At 38.4% G+C, this 20429-nt stretch overlaps 1 protein-coding gene across 3 annotated transcripts in view; it reads left to right on the forward strand.

Moving 5' to 3' along the window:
- The window catches only part of ZFR (zinc finger RNA binding protein), a 48481-nt gene that overhangs the window by 17888 nt on the left and 10164 nt on the right, over positions 1-20429 (forward strand). For 2 of the 3 annotated variants that reach the window (XR_003921935.1, XM_030004443.1), the window contains exons 4-15: positions 1536-1680; positions 2477-2695; positions 3986-4233; positions 5247-5438; positions 7590-7890; positions 8823-9016; positions 11947-12066; positions 13032-13177; positions 13559-13721; positions 15378-15583; positions 15811-15961; positions 17971-18112. Coding sequence is in view for 2 of the 3 variants with exons in the window: in XM_030004443.1 (XP_029860303.1) it covers positions 1536-1680; positions 2477-2695; positions 3986-4233; positions 5247-5438; positions 7590-7890; positions 8823-9016; positions 11947-12066; positions 13032-13177; positions 13559-13721; positions 15378-15583; positions 15811-15961; positions 17971-18112 (2227 nt within the window). In the remaining variant the exon portion in view is untranslated. The remainder of the gene's footprint in view (positions 1-1535; positions 1681-2476; positions 2696-3985; positions 4234-5246; positions 5439-7589; positions 7891-8822; positions 9017-11946; positions 12067-13031; positions 13178-13558; positions 13722-15377; positions 15584-15810; positions 15962-17970; positions 18113-20429) is intronic. The other variant, XM_030004444.1, reaches the window with a different exon arrangement.

Raw genomic sequence — 20429 nt, forward strand, 5'->3', positions numbered from 1 at the left:
TCGGTGTCTGTAGGGTTGTTTCTCTTACATGTTCTCACTCCTCTCTCTGGCTGCTGTTTCTGTCTGTCCCAGCAACTTTTTTTCCTTCTTAGATATGATATCACAGAGGTGCTACCACTATTGCTGATGAGCTTGGCCTTGGCCAGCGGCAGGTCTGTCTGGGAGCCAGCTGTCATTGGCTTTATCAGACATAGGGGAAGCTTCTAGCAGCTTCTCTACAGAAGCCACCCCTGTAACCCCCCAGCTACCAAAACCTTGTGACACAAACCCAATACATAAGGATAGAAGATTGCCCTAGGAGAGGAACTACGCTTTGGGTAGTTTTGCGGTACCCTTTGTGAGATCACTGCCTAACCTCGTGTGGCTACAGGCTTCTACAAAAGGGAACCGTTTGTCTGTTTTCATCTTGGATGTTGAAATAGTATGTCTTTTGTAATAATTTTTTAACTTTTTAGTCCTAAACTTATCAAGGCAGTATCTAGATTCTAATAAGTATTTTGTTTTGTTTAAAAGGACTATACTATTGCTGCATGTTCTCAATTCTTTTGTATAGCTCTTATACTTTGTTACATATGGTAATGAATCATAATGTAGGAGGCTTTCCAATAGCACATGTACTCATAATTGCGAGGTCAGTTATTAGATTCTTTTGGACAGAAAAAGAGAGTCCTCTAAACCAAATAAAAATAATTCCAGTTTACACAGGTTGGATGTAAAGGAAATTTTATTTTTATATTTCTTGGAAATAAAAAGAATTTTTATACTTTGGTACCTTTCAGCTATAGTCGTTCATGCTTTGCTACCCCTCAGTTGATCAACTTTTTACGCTTTACCATAAATACGGTGAGGATAAGAAAATATATGTACATACATATAGTGGGTTCCAGGGCCTTCCCTTCTAACCTTACTAGCCATCTCCTGAGTTCTAGAGGTGTCAGATGGGCTACTTGTCTTGCCATTATAAACTGGATATGGCTCTGTAATGGACTAGTTGATACACCAAAAAGTAAAGAAGGCTTTAAAAATATCACTTTCATACTCTAAAAAATATAACCAAGAGAAGTACTGTTAATGATGGGATTTTTCAAGCCAATATACGGTCATGTTCATAAACTTGTGAATTTATTGTCGTTTGTAGAAATTCACATTTTGTGGAGATCTGTGGTGGTTTTTCACTTTGTATTTTACAGAAATGTAATCTGATACAGTCATTATGAAAAACTAGTGAGATTATTTGCTTTTCAGTAGCAAAAATAATTTGATAGGGAAAGTGATTTACTAGCATGAGGTTAATTCCTGTGTTAAGTCTGAAAAAGACCATCAGGGTTGTTTTCAGGCCTGAAGTGTCTGTAAACATAAATTTAATTTCCTTAATGCATTTATTTATATATACTGTATCTGTGAATGTTTTTTTAAATCTACTTCAGTAGACCAGAAGAAAATACAATGATTCTTTGACTCTGCTAATGACTTTTATTACTCCAGATATATACTTAAAAGAGAAATTTGCTGGTTTTTCTTTTTTGAATTTTTAGGATTCCTATTCTTATGTTCGATCTACCGCCCCAGCTGTAGCTTATGACAGCAAACAATACTATCAACAGCCAACAGCGACTGCGGCGGCTGTGGCTGCTGCTGCCCAGCCTCAACCTTCAGTAGCTGAGTCGTACTATCAGACAGGTGGGTGGCATGATTCAAACTTCTGTCAATACACACAGTCTGTGTAGTACTTTAGTACCTTAAAAATATCTTTTTTAATATTTCATATTATCCAGATTTTTTTTGTTTTATAGTTTTGTCCTGTGATCTCTGTCAATGTGTAGAGAAATTTGCTGCACCTAGAACTTGATTATGTGACATTGCCATAAGTAGCTATCTCTGAGGTTTGGATTATTATTAAATACACTCAAAACACACTTCTAGACAAAATTCTTGTTGATTTGTCTAGAAACCTTGCTGAAATAGGTTCAAATAGTCAATGGTGGGTTCAGATGGTAACTTGGTTAGAAAGACTCTTAATTCTTTAGTTGCTTAATACATGTAATTGTTTAATTATTAGTATCATGATTGCTATAAAGCATAAATCCTATTTACTTTTTTTATTTTAATTAGAAATAATAGGAAAGTTTAGGTGTACTTTGGTTTAGTGTACTTTTATTAAAACCATTGAATGAGAAGGTTGTTTAAAAACATGGCAGCACAGTTAAAAATAAATGAGTAAATCTGAGGCTTCCTAGTGTGAGCTGTGACATGATTAAACAGTTGTGTGATACATGGTACATAATGCATAAACACGACTCTAAAAAAAAAACAAACACCACAACACAAAAACCCAAAACCAATCAAAAAAAACCAAAACAAAACCCACTTGTTAGGTGTTTATTCCCCAGCATATCATTAAGAATCCCTTAACATGTTTTGCATTTCATTCAACTAAAATATATCAGTGTACACTTTTATTTTCTATCCTAATCAGCTCCAAAAGCAGGATATAGCCAAGGGGCAACTCAGTATACCCAAGCCCAGCAAACACGACAAGTGACAGCTATAAAACCTGCAACACCAAGTCCAGCAACAACTACGTTTTCTATATATCCGGTGTCCTCTACTGTGCAGCCAGTAGCGGCTGCAGCTACTGTTGTTCCATCCTATACTCAAAGTGCAACGTACAGTACAACAGCAGTTACTTACTCTGGTAAGAATTTTGCATATTATGTTGCTGGGATCTTTGCAGTTGCTACAGGAGAGGCTTTAAATACAATTCTAGCAGTTCATGTTGAATTACATCATAGTCTACTGAGAAGTATCAGCCAGTTAAATCGTTATAATGGCAAAATATTTTGCTATATCTTGAAAAGATGTTTGATGTTTGTATGTGCCTATTTTGTTACATGTGAGAATATTCGAAGCATTGGCATTGCTACATGCACAGAGTTTTGTGACTTGCTGTAAGATTTGGAGAGAAAAGATGGGCAGTAGAAAAAATAAGGAAACACATCCACACAAATATTACCCAGGGAAATTGGAAGGGAGCATGCTGCCATCAAACAGCAGTTACAGAGACAGGGAGGAGCAGTCCAATATAAATCTTGCAAGTTTGGGCTGTCTTGACCCAAAAGGGGAGGAGAACAGGTGCTGAAAAAAAAGACTTTCCTTCAAACATTAGAAATCTATAAAGTAGTTAAAGATAAAAAGACGTTAACTTATGGCCAGATGGTAATCAACTGGCATATTATAGCTACCTTGGAACTTTTTGTTTTGTTTTGTTTTGTTTCCTGTTTAAAAAGGGATTTTAAGACTTGCTTGAGACAGAGCCTGATCAGAGGATTAAAATAGTTGAACCAGTAGATGTAGAAAGTTTATGGGAAAACTGGCTTAAAGGTATGAAAGCCCAGTTTCCTTGATTTATTCAACTTTGATACTAGAAATCAAGGACTGCATAGCCAGGTCTTAGCAGGCAAGCAGCTTGTTTGCACTAAACCAGCTTAAATCAGTGAAATAGAATGTAATAGCACTAGCAATTCTGTCTTCTATCTTCATTTTTTTTTCCCCTTTCTCTGCATGATGTCTGTCCTCCTTGCCATTTGGAAACTTGGAACAGCAAATCTGGTCCTAGAAGACTGCTTACTTCATGTGGCCTTTGATAAATCTATTATTAAAATTCTTGTTACATCATACTTGGTGATACCAGATGTACCGGGAAATTTCACATATTCTTTAGGGATGCTTTGATTTATCTAACATAACTGTGTGTCTGCAAAGATGTGTCTAAAGTCAAATATATTCCTCATACAATTGGTAGCTACGTATTTGTGTACTGTGAAACATCAAGAAAAATTCAGACTGCCTAAGAAGATCTCAATAAGTTGTTTATATCCTGCCCTGCCCCCCCAACTCTGTTATGCAACACGTTTTTAATTAGTGTATTATGTAATTGATACATGATGTACAGTGATGTAACATTTATTTTATTTTGATCTTTGAGGTACCTCTTATTCCGGCTATGAAGCCGCAGTGTATTCAGCTGCATCGTCCTATTACCAGCAGCAGCAGCAGCAACAGAAACAGGCAGCGGCAGCAGCTGCTGCTGCTGCTGCAACAGCTGCTTGGACAGGGACCACCTTTACTAAAAAGGCACCATTCCAAAATAAGCAACTGAAACCAAAACAACCTCCCAAACCACCCCAGATCCACTACTGTGATGTTTGTAAGATCAGCTGTGCTGGACCACAGGTATCTGTATTATGTAATATTCTGCTATACACTTTAGTCATAATTTCTTCAGCTAAAAAACTTACCCCTTTAAGAATACTTGTTCATTTTTAAAGACCTGATTCTGTACTTCGACTAAAGGAATAATTAAATGAAAATGTGCACTATCATAGAAAGAGTTCCTATGAGAAGACAAAAAGAGACATCCCCTGAGCTTGTGCAGAGAAGCTTCAGCTGTGCTTTGGACTTCAGAAATATTCTAAACCTTGAGTCTGATTTGCTTTTTTAGCACAGCAAACTTCTTAGAAAATACTTTTTTCAAAACTATGGAATTACATACATTTTGTGAATGGTAGGCCTGAATGTTTATTCTTCATTGTATTCCAGCATCCCAGTTTAGTTTCACAGTGGGTACAAGCGCATGGAAAGTAGATACAGATTCATGCAGACTGTTTCACGTGTGTGTCTGGCTAAACAGTTCTTACTGTTTAGGTAAACATGTCATTATTTCCCACCCTGTCTGCTCTCTAGATTGCCAGTGTTGGTATAGGAACAAATGCCAACTTTGGCATTTCATTTTCAGCACATCTTTATTTATGCACTACCTTCTTTTGAATTGTTTTCTTAGTTCTTTGGGTACACGTGATCACTGTGGTCTTATAGTTTGAGGAAAAATCGAAGTCAAGAATAATTGAATGCAGTGCAGGAAACTGCAGTTTTCTGATCCTACCAAGTTTTCAGTGGTAATGTCTGTTGATCAGTACTTGATTGAGGAAGTGAGAAACTAGAGGAGAAAAGCCCATATTGTATTACATAAAAGTGGAATCCTGGTGGTGAAGAATAGAATTTCTTGGTCTTAGAAGTGGCCTGCTAATGCCTTAGAGTATATCACATGGAAGAAATGTTCAATGTAGAAAGTGTTTCTTACACAAAGCATGTGTTTTATGCTATGTTCTATATTACATGTATTCACATGAATGATGAACAAGCAGTACAAAGACAACTTATTCTGTGTGTATTATTTATTTAAACAGACTTATAAAGAACACTTAGAAGGCCAGAAGCACAAGAAGAAAGAAGCAGCACTAAAAGCTTCCCAGAACACCAATAACAGCAGCACTTCTGCTCGTGGAACTCAGAATCAGTTGCGCTGTGAGCTTTGTGATGTGTCTTGTACAGGGGCAGATGCTTATGCTGCCCACATCCGTGGAGCCAAGCATCAGAAAGTAAGAGTTTTCTCTTGTTCTTATTATACAAGTCAGTCATATATTTCTTCCCATCGTTTTTTTCCCATCTTAGAGAGGAGAAAATACACAGAAACAATATAATCTGGATTATTTTGTTTAACAATGTTTCATTTTGCTTTTTGTTTCAAACTTACCTTTAAGCTCACTATTAGAAAGGCCTTGTTGGGAGAAGGGGAGAAAAATATTGCCATGGCATCAATGAGAAGAGGATGTATTGGGGAAAGTATGTAAATTGTAGGAAGAAGGTGTAGAGTAAGATGGGGAAAAGAGTCAATGAGGACATGTGGTAGCATGCTCGTGCCCCCTAACTCTTTTCAAGACTTTTCTTGACATTTGTCTTATTCTTCTGATGCTGTGAAGCTTTCAGTGCACTTTGAAACACTGTAAGCTGAGTCAGTGCCAAGGGACAGGACTATTATGTATACCTCCTTGGTATTTCTTGCAAAGAAGATTGGCATATGGGAACAAGGAACAATGTCCTGTAGTAGACTTTATAATGAGTATGTTTGGAAGACTTCTGGTAAGGATGTTTTCCCTGCTGTTTGGGTGCAGTTCAGTGGGCATTCTGGAATAAAGACTGGGCTGCAGTGTGAACCCCTGTGACCTGTCTTTTAAATTTGGCCATACAATAGTAAATGCAGTGGCATTGTAGAATGTGTGTTTAGATATTACAGATTTTCCTCATAACTCTGGAAAGATTAGTGTCACTAACAAACACAGTATTAATATTCAGCTTTTATAGCTCTTTGCATCTCAGAACACTGTACAAAGCGGCATCGGTAACATTGTTCCTATGAAAAGAAATAAATGTTATAGCAGATTTAAGACAATTTTCCCACAAGAGCAAAAATGATGGTTTAGATAGACTTGCCTAGTGTTCTTCCTTTCGTTAATAAGTTAAGCCATTACATTTTTGGGTTGTGCCCAGTAACTCCATAGGTATATGGAGTATAGTATATATTATCCTTAAATATTTGCATGTAGCTTTCTCTTCCTCATAGATAGTTGCTAACCACTTTTAATTTAGGTTGACATCAGTGTAAAAATGAAGTCTCAAAGGACTTTACTTATGTCTGTGGTACACTAAAGGATCTTGTGCATTCTACTCGAAAAAAGTAATTTTGAAGAGTTGCTTGAACTTAAATTTATAATATTGTGTGACACTAATATGTCTGTATTCTGATGGGGAACATACTTTAAAAATAAGAACAAAAACCTAAAAAGAGTCTGTACACAGTTGTGTGCATATCATGATTGTGTACGTGTGCTTGCATTAAAAGCAAGTCTTGCAGACTGTTTTTTTTTTTCCCCTGCTATTTTCAAAACCCAGTCATTAGTTTTGATTTTGCACGTTTTGTTCTTATGGACTACATACATTGCTTTTTCAGGTGATGGTCAGCAGTCACCAAAAAGAAGTATTATTCTATCTCAAGCATGTTGTGGAAAGGCCTCTGCTTATCACTTCTCAGGATAAGCATGTATCTCTTTACTTTCTATGAGATACTAAAGAGCTCTGAAATACATCTCTCGTGTCCTCCTTAACTATCTCTGCAGTTGTGCTTTTTTTTTTTAAAAAAAGAAAACCTTTGCCTAAGGTCTTTTCAGTTTTGCTAGGTAACCTGGACATTTTTTCAATATGCATACTCTTAAAATGTAGTGACAAAAAGAGACAGTGTTGTTGAATCTGAATTAAATAACTCTTATTTACAAGTATTGTTTGTAACCAAAATAGTTCAATGTACTACACTTCTGGAGGGAGAGTAAAAAGCAACCAGGCAACAAAAAAGTCACATTGAAACAGTTGGAGCGAAATGTTTCCTTGAGTTGTACTGGCTTGTGAGTTTATTGGCTTTCTGTTCTCATCTATACAGCTTTTGGAGTAAATGTCTGAATTTCTAATGGAAATAAGCAATGTGAGATAACAATTAACTATTTCTTTGTTAGAGATGACAAGAGCTTTTACATGTCCTTTTTTTCTTTTTTTTTTTTCCAAGATAACTTTTTGTAAAGAAATAATAGCTAACTTTTTAGTTATATTAATTTTTTTAGTTATATTGATGTTTGTGTTACATTATTTTTTTATAGTTATCCCAGGGAAGATCAAATTAGGAATTTCTCTTCATTTTACAGGTAGTAAAGTTGCACACAAAACTTGGCAAACCCATTCCTTCAACTGAACCAAACGTGGTTACTCAAGCTACTTCCTCAACATCCACATCTGCTTCCAAACCAACTGCCTCTGCTTCAAATATAGCAACTAGCAGCAGTACTGTGAACTCCTCTGTTGCATCCTCTGCAGTGAAAATTCTTACTCCCACAGCAAACACACCACTTAACACTGCGTCCAACAACAAAACATCTTCAACCGCTGCTAATATAGCTGTAAAGAAAATATCTACACCGAAAATAAACTTTGTTGGCAAGTACAGAAGTCAGTCTTTATTTTGAAACCTAACCTATTCTATAATTTTTTTAAGACTTAGTGCAGCAAATACAAATGTATTTAGTTAACTTTATGCATGAGTAACTCTGTTGTGTTTAAAAGAATTACTGATAGGTGAAAATAAGAATGTATATAAGGTTTTGTTTCAGAATTTATGGTGTTTTCTGCCAGGTTGTCTCCACTTGACCTCTCTTGGAGGCTTTTCCCACCTTCGTAAGAAGCCTCCCACCTTTGATTTCTTATGTAGTAGCTGCTGGAGTATTGCAGTTTATAGTTCAGTTGGTCCTAATTTCAGTTCACGTCCTGGGCTGTTAAGGCAACCTGCAGTGGGTTGACAGTTGATAACTGGGCAACTGAAACATCCTTGTAACAATGAAAATCTAACAGTGGAAACTTTTGAAATGAGCATGACAGACATTCGGAGTTGGGAAGCAGCTGTTCAACAATAAGCTATCCTGCTCTTTAAGGAAAGACCTATGCAGTTGGAACACTGAGAGTATACTACCTTTGTTAGTACAAACATTATAAGGTTTTGAAGTACTTTTTTGGATCCATTTTAAAAAAAAAAAAAAATTACCTGATGACAAAAAAAAGATTATTAAAATAGATTTGCTGAGTTGTTCCCGTTCAGTCCTATTTTGAAAAAGCATGAAAATGAATAATGAAAATTGCAATTATATAAAGCAAAAGTTTTTCTTGCTAAAATAAAAAACTGTTTAAATAACTTGATTGTTGTTAAACTTAGTTTTAAAAATCTTTAATTGTATTTAAAATATGTTTAAGTTTTAACTAATTTTAAAAGACTGATAATGCTTTGGCCAGAGCATTGATATTTGCAAATAAAGTCTTCAGTTTGCACATCATGTGTAATCACATTCTCATTTTATGAAAGTTAATGATTTAACTTTTTTCATTTGTAGGTGGCAATAAGCTTCAGACAACAGGAAGTAAACTGGAAGAAATGAAATCAGCTGAAAGTGTTAAAGCAACGCCTGCTGCTACAGTACAAACACAGGAAGTAAAACCAGACACAGCAGCTGAACCAGTGACTCCCACAACTCTTGCTGCCTTGCAAAGTGATGTCCAGCCAGTGGGCCATGACTATGTTGAGGAGGTATTGATATGAAAATGTGTATTATTTTTTAACTATTTTAGTGAAAATGTGTTCAACATGAAACAGAATCACAGAGTGGTTAAGGTTGGAAGGGACCTCTGGATGTCATCTGGTTCAACCCCTCTGCTCAAGCAGGGCCACCTACAGCCAGTCACCCAGGATGGTGTCCAGACAGCTTTTGACTATCTCCAAGGATGGAGACTCCACAACTTCCTTCTATGACCAGGTGACCTCCCTAGTGGATGAGGGAAAGGCTGTGGATGTTGTCTACCTGGACTTTAATAAGGCCTTTGACACTGTCTCTCACAGCATACTCCTTGAGAAGCTGCCAGCTCATGGCTTAGACAGGTGTACTCTTCGCTGGTAAAAAACTGGCTGGATGATCGAGCCCAGAGAGCTGTGGTGAATGGAGTTAAATCCAGTTGGCGGCCAGTCACAAGTGGTGTTCCCCAGGGCTCAGTTTTGGGGCCAGTTCTCTTTAATATCTTTATCAATGATCTGGACGAGGGAATCGAGTGCACCCTCAGTAAGTTTGCAGACAACACCAAGTTGAGCAGGAGGGTTGATCTGCTCGAGGGTAGGAAGGCTCTACAGAGGGATCTGAACAGGCTGGATCGATGGGCTGAGGCCAATTGTATGAGGTTCAACAAGGTCAAGTGCCAGGTCCTGCCCTTGGGTCACAACAACCCCACGCAGCACTACAGGCTTGGGGAAGAGTGGCTGGAAAGCTGCCCGGCAGAGAAAGACCTGGGGGTGCTGGTCGACAGCCGGCTGAATATGAGCCGGCAGTGTGCCCAGGTGGCCAAGAAGGCCAACGGCATCCTGGCCCGTATCAGAAATAGTGTGGCCAGCAGGAGCAGGGAGGTGGTTGTTCCCCTGTACTCGGCACTGGTGAGGCCGCACCTTGAGTACTGTGTTCAGTTTTGGGACCCTCACTACAGGAAAGCCATGGAGGTGCTGGAGCGTGTCCAGAGAAGGGCAACCAAGCTGGTGAGGGGCCTGGAGCACAGGTCTTGTGAGGAGCGGCTGAGGGAACTGGGGTTTGTTTAGCCTGGAGAAAAGGAGGCTGAGGGGAGACCTTATCGCTCTCTAAAACTACCTGAAAGCAGGTTGTAGTGAGGTGGGTGCTGGTCTCTTCTGTCAAGTAACAAGTGATAGGATGAGAGGAAACAGCCTCAAGTTGTGCCAGGGGAGGTTTAGATTGGATATTAGGAAAAATTTCTTTATTGAAGGGGTTGTCAGGCATTGGAACAGGCTGCCCAGGGAAGTGGTTGAGTCACCATCCCTGGAGGTATTCAAAAAGCATGTAGACATGGCACTTCAGAACATGGTTTAGTGGGCATGGTGATGCTGGGTTGACAGTTGGACTTGATCTTAGAGGTCTTTTCCAAACTTAATGATTTGATTTGATTTGATTCCCTGGGCAACGTATGCCAGTGCTTAGTCACCCTCACAGTAAAAAAAGTGTTTCCTGGTGTGCAGAGGGAACCTCTTGTGTTTCAGTTTGTGCCCCTTGCCTCTGGTCCTGTCACTGGGCATCACTGACCTCTGTTCTCTTGGCACCCTGCCTTCAGGTATTTATATACATTAAAATGTCCATGTCTCTCTTGTACTGGGAGGCCAGAACTGGACACAGTGTGTCCAGGTGTGGCCTCACCAGTGCTGAGTTAGACAGGAAGGATCACCTCCCTCGACCTGCTGGCAATACTTTGCCTAATGCAGCCCAGGATGCCAGTCACCTTTGCTGCAAGGGCACGTTGCTGGCTCATGTTCAACTTGGTGTCTGCCAGGACCCCCAGGTCCTTTTCTGCCAACTGGCTTTCCAGCTGGGTGACCCCAGCATATATTGGTACAAGGGGTTGGTCCTTCCTGGGTACAGAACTTTGCACTTCCCTTTGCCGAACTTCATGAGATTTCTGTCAGCCCATTTCTCCAGCCCATTGAGGTCCCTCTGGATGACAGTGCAACCCTCTGGTGTATGAGCCACTCCTTCCAGTTTTGTGTCATGACCAAACTTGCTGAGGGTACACTCTGCCCCATCATCCAGATCATTAACGAAGATGTTAAACAGGACTTGACCCAGTATTGACCCCTGGGGTACACTGCTATTTATTAGCCTCCAACTAGGCTTCATTCTACTGATCACCATCCTCTGGGCCTGGCCATTCAGCCAGTTTTCAATCCACCTCACTGTATGCTTATCCAGGCCATGCATCAACAGCTTGTGTATAAGGATATTATGGTGAGACTGTGTCAAAGGTCTTACTGAAGTCTAGGTAGACAATATCAACTGCTCTTCCCTCATCTGTCAGGCCGGTCATCTCATCACAGAAGTTTATCAAGTTATCAAGCATGACTTCCCCTTGGTGAAGCCATGCTGACTACTCCTCATGATTTTCTTGCCCTTGACATGCCTGGAAATGGTTTCCAGGATCAGCTGCTCCATCATCTTTCCAGGGATTGAGGTGAGGCTGACTGACCTGTAGTTCCCTGGGTCCTTCTTGAAGATGAGAATGACAAGGCATTGAACCTGCAAAGGATTGTGCATATGTTTACATTTCTGTATTGTACATGTTTCTTCTATGCTCACTGGGACATTCTTCACATGGGTGGCATGAGATATGTGGATGAAGTCTTATGTAAATTTTTCATGATTTGCAGGTTTGTAATTACTCAACTCAGTATGTTCAGGCTCAAGTTTAAATCTGTGTACTCTTTAGAATGGAATAACTTTGTTCATTACCAAGCACAATGGTGTGTCTGTCAGAATTGAAATTTCTACTTTGCCTTCTTTCAGGTATTGTGTGAACTTTTTAGCATGTTTTGACACAGAGGTAGACATTATCCAGTGTCACTGATCAGATTAATTTTTACATCCACTTTGTTTTTATAAAAAAAAAAGCCACATGTGTTATAACTTTATTTTCCAGGTAAGAAATGATGAAGGAAAGGTGATCCGCTTTCACTGTAAACTTTGTGAATGCAGTTTTAATGATCCTAATGCCAAGGAGATGCACTTAAAAGGGAGGCGGCACAGACTTCAGTATAAGGTTGGTAGAAATGCTAATGCTTCTATCTGAAAATCCTCCATATGTCAGCTGACTGATTACACATACTTACATTTAAAGACTAGACAGAAGTAGGTACTCTAAGTAAACAGCATATAAAAAAAGGTGGAGAAATATATTTCTTAGGGAATATAGTCTTTAAAGAAGTAATGCAGACTGAAACTATTTTGGTTTGGGTTTTTTTAAACATTTTGAATATTGCTTTCAAGCAACACTAAAGTATGGTACAAGGTATGCAAGCAACAGTAGGTTTTTTATGTTGCTTACCATGAATTTTAAATAGCGTAAAATAGTAGTGCTCAATGTTTTTGGCAGGATAAACCACATAAACCCTTTGTGGAGACATCTGAGAAGCAAGTGTTGCAGATTTTTTAGTCATGAATGGAGAGACACCTGTACTGACATATGGTGTGCATTTTGATTATTACAAGATTATATTGGAGGAATCTACTGTGGTCACAGGAGATACAATGGACCTGCATAATCATGAAAGGGATGAAAGAAGAGAAAAAATTGCCAGAAAATTTTACTCAGGAACTCATGGTTATCCCCCTTTATGAGGGACCCTTCAGGAACAGGGCATCAGGAAGCACACTGTAGTTAAGATGAAATGTTTTTTTCAGGCTATAGCGTAGTCATCCTGCTGCAGAATGAATAGTAAATTCCTTAATATTTCGTGTAACATTTTAATCTTAAATTGCTTTGTTCTCATATAAGTGAAGAGAGAATTCCTGCTATTTGTAATATGTTGCTATTTCTTTCCTTTAAAATAGTGGACACAGATTTTTCTTCTTCAACTCCTCATTCAATGCAGTTCTAAAACTGCATTTTACTCCCCTTGATTTTATTGTAGACCAGTAGTGTGTGTTAAATATGTCAGAGGAACACTGTAACCTTGACATGAGAAGAGGAAAAACAACATTTCATTCATTATTTTTCTGAACTAGAAAAAAGTAAACCCAGACTTACAAGTAGAAGTAAAGCCCAGTATTCGAGCAAGAAAAATTCAAGAAGAGAAGATGAGGAAACAGATGCAGAAAGAAGAATACTGGAGAAGGCGAGAAGAGGAAGAACGCTGGAGGATGGAAATGAGGTGATGCATTCTGTTTTATCAATGAATGAGACAAAGCTGTAGTCAGGTTATCTAAAACTAACTCTGCTTCTGTAGTTACTTATTTTGAATACTTTTTTTGGGAACTCTGTACTGTCTTGTTTTAAATTAAGTTGTTGTTATCCTTCTGGGGTTTTCGTTTGTTAGTGTTCAACCCCTCTGAGGAATGCAGACTTAGAATTGTTTTGCTATAAATTCAGACCCGATTTCAAAATAGCGTTCATTTTAGTTACCCTTTGGAGTTAACTGATATTTGCTTATGACTACTAGAAATGAGTTCGTGAGGACATACAAGAATTTATTTAGAATGGTTGCAAGTATTGTCTGCCATATAAAGAGAATACTTTGATTCATGCACTTCAGGCGATATGAAGAGGACATGTACTGGAGGAGAATGGAGGAAGAGCAGCATCACTGGGATGACCGTCGCAGAATACCAGATGGTGGATATCCTCATGGTCCTCCAGGACCCCTAGGCTTACTGGGAGTTAGACCAGGAATGCCTCCTCAGCCCCAAGGACCAGCTGTGAGTTTCTTAACTTGAGAAAAAAAATTAAATCATACTTACCAGGAGGCACAGTTAAGAACTATAAATTATTTAGTGCTACTTCAGTTGTTTCCAGTGTTTCTTAATAAAGGATTTGGAAAAGTGAAGAAGAAATTGTATGGTAATGATACTGTGTAGATGGACCTGTCTTCCAAAGTAAGTCCACTGAAACGAGAAAATGATGCCTTAAAGACAAATATTGTTTCTTCTGAAATAGAAGTCACTCTGGATTTGTGTACTAATTTTTATTTTATTTAATTGCATTATACAACATTATTTATCTAATTGTGGACAAATGTATGGATAAAAAGTGGTTGGATTGTCAGTCCCAGAGGGTAATGGTTAGTAGTGGGTCATACTCCACCTGGAGGTCAGTAACAAGCGCGGTACCAGGTGGGTTTATCCTGGGATTTGTCTCTTTAGCACCTTAGCAATGATCTGAAAGGTGGTGGAGTGAGTGCACACTCATAAGGTTTGCAGCTGGCATGAAACTGAATCAGTTTAAGGTGGGGAGAATAGCTGATACCCTTGAGGGCAGGGCTGCCATCCAGAGGGATGTAGGCAGACTGGAGGAATGGACCAACAGGAACTTTATGGAATTCTGCAAGGACAAATGTCTAATGCTGCACTTGGGAAGGAATAACCCCTTGCACTGATACAGGCTGAGGCTGGGCAGCAGCCCTGCTGAAAGGAACTGAGGATCTTGGCAGATAGCAAGCTGAACGTGTGTCAATAGTGTGCCCTGGCAGCAGTGAAGGGCAACAGCATCCTGGGTTATATTAACAGGAGCATAATCAGTAGATGAAGGGAAGTGATCAGCCTTCATTAGACCCAAACTGCAATACTACATTCAGTTTTGGGCTTTCCAGTACAAGAAAGATACTGTAAACCACAGTAGGTTCAGTGTGGGGCTACGAGGATGGTCGGGGTCTGGAACACATGCCCTGTGAGGAGAGACTGAGGGATCTGGGCTTGTTCAGCCTAGAGGAAAGAGAGCTTCAGTGGAACATAATAGCCTTCTAATACCTGTCCATTATAAACGCAATGGAGCAAGGCTCTTTACAGTCATGAGAGAGCGAGATACAACCAGCTTAAGCTGAGACAAAAAAGATTCAGATTGAATACAGGGAATAATTTTTTTCACACAGATGTTGTGCAGTCTCCATCGTTGGCAGTTTTCAAGAACCAACTGGATAGAGCCCTAAGCAACATGATGCGGTCTTATAGCTGACCATGGTTTGCACAGGAGGTTGGACTAGAGGACCTCCTGAGGTCCCTTTCTATTTGAATTCTTCTGTGATTCTATGAAAGCAATCATGGATATTTTATTTCGCAGCAATATACAAGTATTTCCCAGTTGATAGAAAGACAATAGGTATTTATGTTGAGGAGATGCTTTTGATCTTGGGATTTCATAATTTGTTTAATTTTGATACATTTCATGTTTTTTCAGACATGATTTATTGTCACCAGTGTAACTTGTTAAGGACACTTCAGTTCATGTTTTGTTACATTTCAGTGATTTGAGGTTTGAATGTTTTGTTGTTTAGCCACATGTTTGGTTTTTGGTCACTTATCATTTGTGATCTTGGAAGTGTACCCAAATTTCAGAAGTATGCTTTTTCATCTGTTTAGCCTTTACGCCGCCCTGACTCCTCTGATGACCGCTATGTGATGACCAAACATGCCGCTATATATCCAACTGAGGAGGAACTTCAAGCAGTCCAAAAAATTGTTTCTATTACTGAGCGTGCTTTGAAACTTGTTTCTGACAACATGACTGATCATGAGAAAAGCAAGAACAAAGAGGGAGATGACAAAAAAGATGGCAGTAAAGACAGGTATTTTTTTAATTACTTTTTAAGAATTTCATCATTTGTTTCTGAAGTTTCTCCTTACACTGTTATCAGTGCTTCCAGGGCTTCTCTTCTCTGGGTTTTGATACAGTATGTCACCATGGCCTCAAAAGTATGTGGAATACTCCTATTTTATTTCACTTTTCTATCTTCAGAATTAGTTTTAAGGGTTTTATGTTATTTTAAATGCAATTTTTAACTATAATTCACAGAGCTTTGAAAGGAGTTTTACGGGTAGGCGTTTTGGCTAAAGGTTTGCTACTCCGTGGAGACCGAAACGTCAATCTTGTTTTGTTATGTGCTGAGAAACCTTCAAAGACGTTACTCAGTCGTATTGCTGAAAGTCTTCCCAAACAACTTGCAGTAAGTAGAATTTAGATTTTTTTATTTGAACTTTTGTAAAAATACTGTAAAAATCTATCCTCAGGTCAAATGTCTGCAGGGCTCACTGCGCCATGCTTCTGTCGTGGTTTAACCGCAGCCAGCAACTAAGCACCATGCAGCCCCCCGCCCAGTGGGATGGGGGAGAAAATCAGGGAAGAGTAGTAAAACTCATGAGTTGAGATAAGAACAGTTTAATGGAACAGAAAAAAAGAAACTAATAATGATAATGATAATGATAACACTAATAAAATGATAACAGTAATAATGAAAGGATTGGAATACACAAATGATACACAGTGCAATTGCTCACTACCCGCTGATTGACGCCCAGTTAATCCCCGAGCAGCGATCCCTTGCCCCCACTCCCCCCAGTTTATATACTAGATGTGACATCACATGGTATGGAATACCCTGTTGGCCACTTTGGGTCAGCTGCCCTGGCTGTGTCCTGTGCCAACTTCTTGTGTCCCTCCAGCTTTCTCGCTGGCTGGGCATGAGAAGCTGAAAAATCCTTGACTTTAGTCTAAACACTACTAGCAACAACTGAAAACATCAGTGTTATCAACATTCTTCTCATACTGAACTCAAAACATAGCACCGTACCAGCTACTAGGAAGACAGTTAACTCTATCCCAGGTGAAACCAGGACAGCTTCATAACTCATGTTCAGTTTCTTCCCATTTTCTGAGTGTTTCCATCTGAATTCGGGGACTATGCTGCACTTTTTTGCTTTCTGTATATTGTGTCCATACAAGTGTCTAGGTGTTTACGCTAGTGGTGTAGTATCAAACATCATTTGATAGATTTCATTTAACTGGGAAATAGAAATGAACAGAACAAAGACTATTATCTGGTTGCTAGCAGCTACAGAGGTAATTTGTGCAGTGTTACAGGAAGCTTGCAGCCTGAAGGTCAAAGTTCTCTATTAATGCCAGTCTGTTTGTGCTTATATCTTGTTTCCAGTTTGTATGCATCAGTGATTTGTAGTTCTGCAATTAGTTAACTGTCTTGTGTGGTTTTTTTTTTTAAATTTGGCCCTTAAAAAAAAAAAGTACCTGCAGTCTTAGACCATTTAGCAAAATTCATATAAACCATTTGCTGTATTTCCACAAGAAATGAAAGTCTAGAATAAAGTCTCTGCTCTCTGTTGAACAAAGCTTGTCCACCATCATTACAGAATGCTTGTCACAGCGTCAGTATTCCAATACAGTCCGCTAAAATGTTCAGCAGAATCAGTGGCATGGTAGAAACTTTAGCAGGATCAGATTAATTAGAAAACAATCTTGAGTTTGCTCTTGTTTGAAGTAACAGAACAGAAGAAAACCTAAAAACTGCACATCTTGGTCTGGCTTTGTGGAGAAGTCACTTGTCCCTCTAGTTTGTGGAAGAAGGTGACAGAGGTGCCTACAGCTTCCTTTTGGGGGTATTTAGAATTATTAAATGTAGTTTCAAGAAGCAATTTGGAATAACAACCTTGTTAGTTACTCTTACATTTTTTTCCTCTGCTGTTTATCTTGCCCTTTGTTCTTAGCCTGTTGTGACAGCCAAGTATAGAATGTACGTAGCAGTACCCATCCTGTAACTGCGAGCTTGAAGAACAACCACTGCATTTTTGTGCTTTTTAAAGGCTCCTATGTTTCAATGAGAAACATATCCAGCTGACATTTTAAGTGGCTCTGATGCTTTTCTTTATCTCAAACACTGTCAAGGTTCTTGTTATGTAACTTACTTGTATATGAGTTTCCTTTCTGGGTAGTTTTTTTTCTTTTGCACGCTTTGTATTTTCATTAATGATTTGGAAACAGTATGCAAGTCCATATATGTATCTTAATTGTGTATGCTGTGGTTTCTTTGAATACAGAGGTAACTGCTTTGTATAATTATATTGCATTTCTGTATTTCTGTTAAAAAGACTGTTGAAATCCGTTTTCTTCCCCATACTTTTATTGGCCACATGCTAATAGAAATTTCTGTTTCTTGATATGTAGGTAATAAGTCCTGAGAAATACGATATCAAGTGTGCAGTCCCAGAAGCAGCAATAATTTTGAATTCATGTGTGGAACCCAAAATGCAAGTTACTATCACACTGACATCTCCAGTCATTCGGGAGGAGAACATGAGGGATGGAGGTTGGGAAGTTGTTAAAGATGTTACTTCTTTCTCATCTGTTTTTATATGTTTATCTATTCTGCTTAAGATGGCATTAAGGTCCTGGAAGGCAACATGCTGGCACATGTATTTGATCGGATACCTTGTTTTTCAACAACCAGTCTTGGTAGAGAGCAGTTGGTTAAAATAAATGCTTATATGATGCGTTTATTTAATTTTTAAAATTTCTAACTTTATGTCCAACCTCAGCTTTCTGGAAAAGGTACAAACTTGACTATTTTTTCCCCTCTTTTAAAATTATGTGGAAAACTAAGTATTTTATAGCAAGTGGCTATAAACTGGCTTTCTAGAACAGTCTTGCCCTAAGAGAAAGATTGTATGGTTTTAGAAAAACAAATCACATGTTTTTGGGTTTAAATGGGATCAGTATTGCCATCACTTACACATTCCAAATAGCAGCGCCACTTAAAATGCACTTTTATAATACTTTTGATGATAACAGTGCTTCGAACTTTAAAAGAGAATGCGATTTTTTCCAGGTCTCTGAGGTTGCTTTTTGGTCTGGAGTGCTTTTTGAGTATATTTAGGCTCCTGGTATTACAATCAGTCTTCTATCCAACTGGCAAACCCAGATTAGTACAATAAGAAATGGCTTTGTCGTTGAGCTGAAGCAGAAGGTGGAGCTTGTAAATCAATTTACATTTCTGAAGTCTGCAGTTTCTCTGGTGCCAGCAGTGTTGCTTTAGGGTCTGTTCTGTAACACTTTCAAAGCTCCAAAAGCTTTTAAGCCAACAAGCATGATTAATGTCTGCAGTACATCGGTTCTTTTTGTTTACGGGTCAGATAAAATTAACTTTTGTTTCCTTTTAATCCTGTATTTTCATAGTTGAAAGAGATCATGGCAAACAGGGTTCTGGTGTTTGACAGTGAACCTACAGTTAGGAAATCTGAGGCTATCTTAACACTTCTCATATGCAGGTTGAAAAAAATTGTATGTGTGTATGTATACATGTGCTTGTGTATATACATATTTATATAAGCCACAGAGGCTTTTTTATTTCATCTCATCATTATGTGTCTTTTAAAATACTTGAGGTTTTTATATTGCATTAGTAAATGTTCTGTAGCTATGACTAGTGTATTGTAAGCAAGCTGTGTTAACAAAGTCGTCCTACATAATCAGAAAGAAAAACTTCAAGATACATTCTCTAGTTTGGATGACTTCTGAAGAGTCTTTAAGAGTGCTTTGTACATGATTTTTAAGCTGTGCATATTATTCCTAGCTATAAAGGCTTTGTACATGTACTGTCACACCCAACCGATTTTACTTTTTTGACAATCTAAGCCTAACATGACTCTTGGTTTGCCTGTGCTGAATCAGACTTCACGTATTATTTAAGTTCATAAAGAATACTCTAACTTAAAAGATTTGATTATTAAATTATGTTAACCATTAAATGAAGTTAACCTTAAAAACCATGTTTATTTCTTAATGTACTATGCAAAAGTGCAGTATTGATTCCTGTCACAATACTCAATTTCAGTTCAGTGGTTTCTGGCCTAAAATTCTATGACGTAGACTAAAAAGAAAATAAATTTCAAATTACTATGATCAATCCCTTAACTTATGCCACCTAAAGGAAACAAATCTGTATTTTTGTCTGACCCACACTTGAGTTAAAATGATCATTGTGAGTTTATTCACTGCTGAATGCAGTACTGCCTTTAGGCAAGCAAAATCAAGTTAGATTTCTCTTCAAGACACTGAGCAGTATAAAAAGGATGTGCAGAAAAGTTCACACTTGAAACTAGAGCAAATAGAAGACTGAATTCCAAATTATTGCAGCAAAGGCGGCCTTATTATGAAGACTGCTGCTTATTTGCTGCAGAGTAATAGTATTTATTTGTGTTTTTTCTTACTGCAGCTTCTCATGCTCTGTGTCTTACAATGGTTTAAAGTTTTCATTGTTTTTAGCCTGCTTGGGAAGCTAGTTCAGGTGATAAGGAAGGCTTTACCGGAAGAACCAGTTTGAGTAAAGATGAGACTGAGACTTGCATGTGGGGTAGAATCATGTTTGATGTGTAATAATCCCATTACATGATAAAAGGCTAAAAAAAATACCGTGAAATAAAATTGTTGACCGCATATCTACTGTTCCTTACAGTATTGTGCGTTTGACAGTTTACCGAATCTGATATCAGATTCGGTAAAGTGCTCTAACCCCTGCTGTGGAATCTTTCCTTCAGCAAACAAAGTGTACATACTTATAAACGCGTATATGTGTGCGTGTGTGGGGGTGTTTTTTTTAATCCTTAGCTAACAGCCCCGGTCCAAAG

This window comes from Aquila chrysaetos, chromosome Z, assembly GCF_900496995.4.
Source record: "Aquila chrysaetos chrysaetos chromosome Z, bAquChr1.4, whole genome shotgun sequence".
NCBI lineage: Eukaryota > Metazoa > Chordata > Aves > Accipitriformes > Accipitridae > Aquila > Aquila chrysaetos.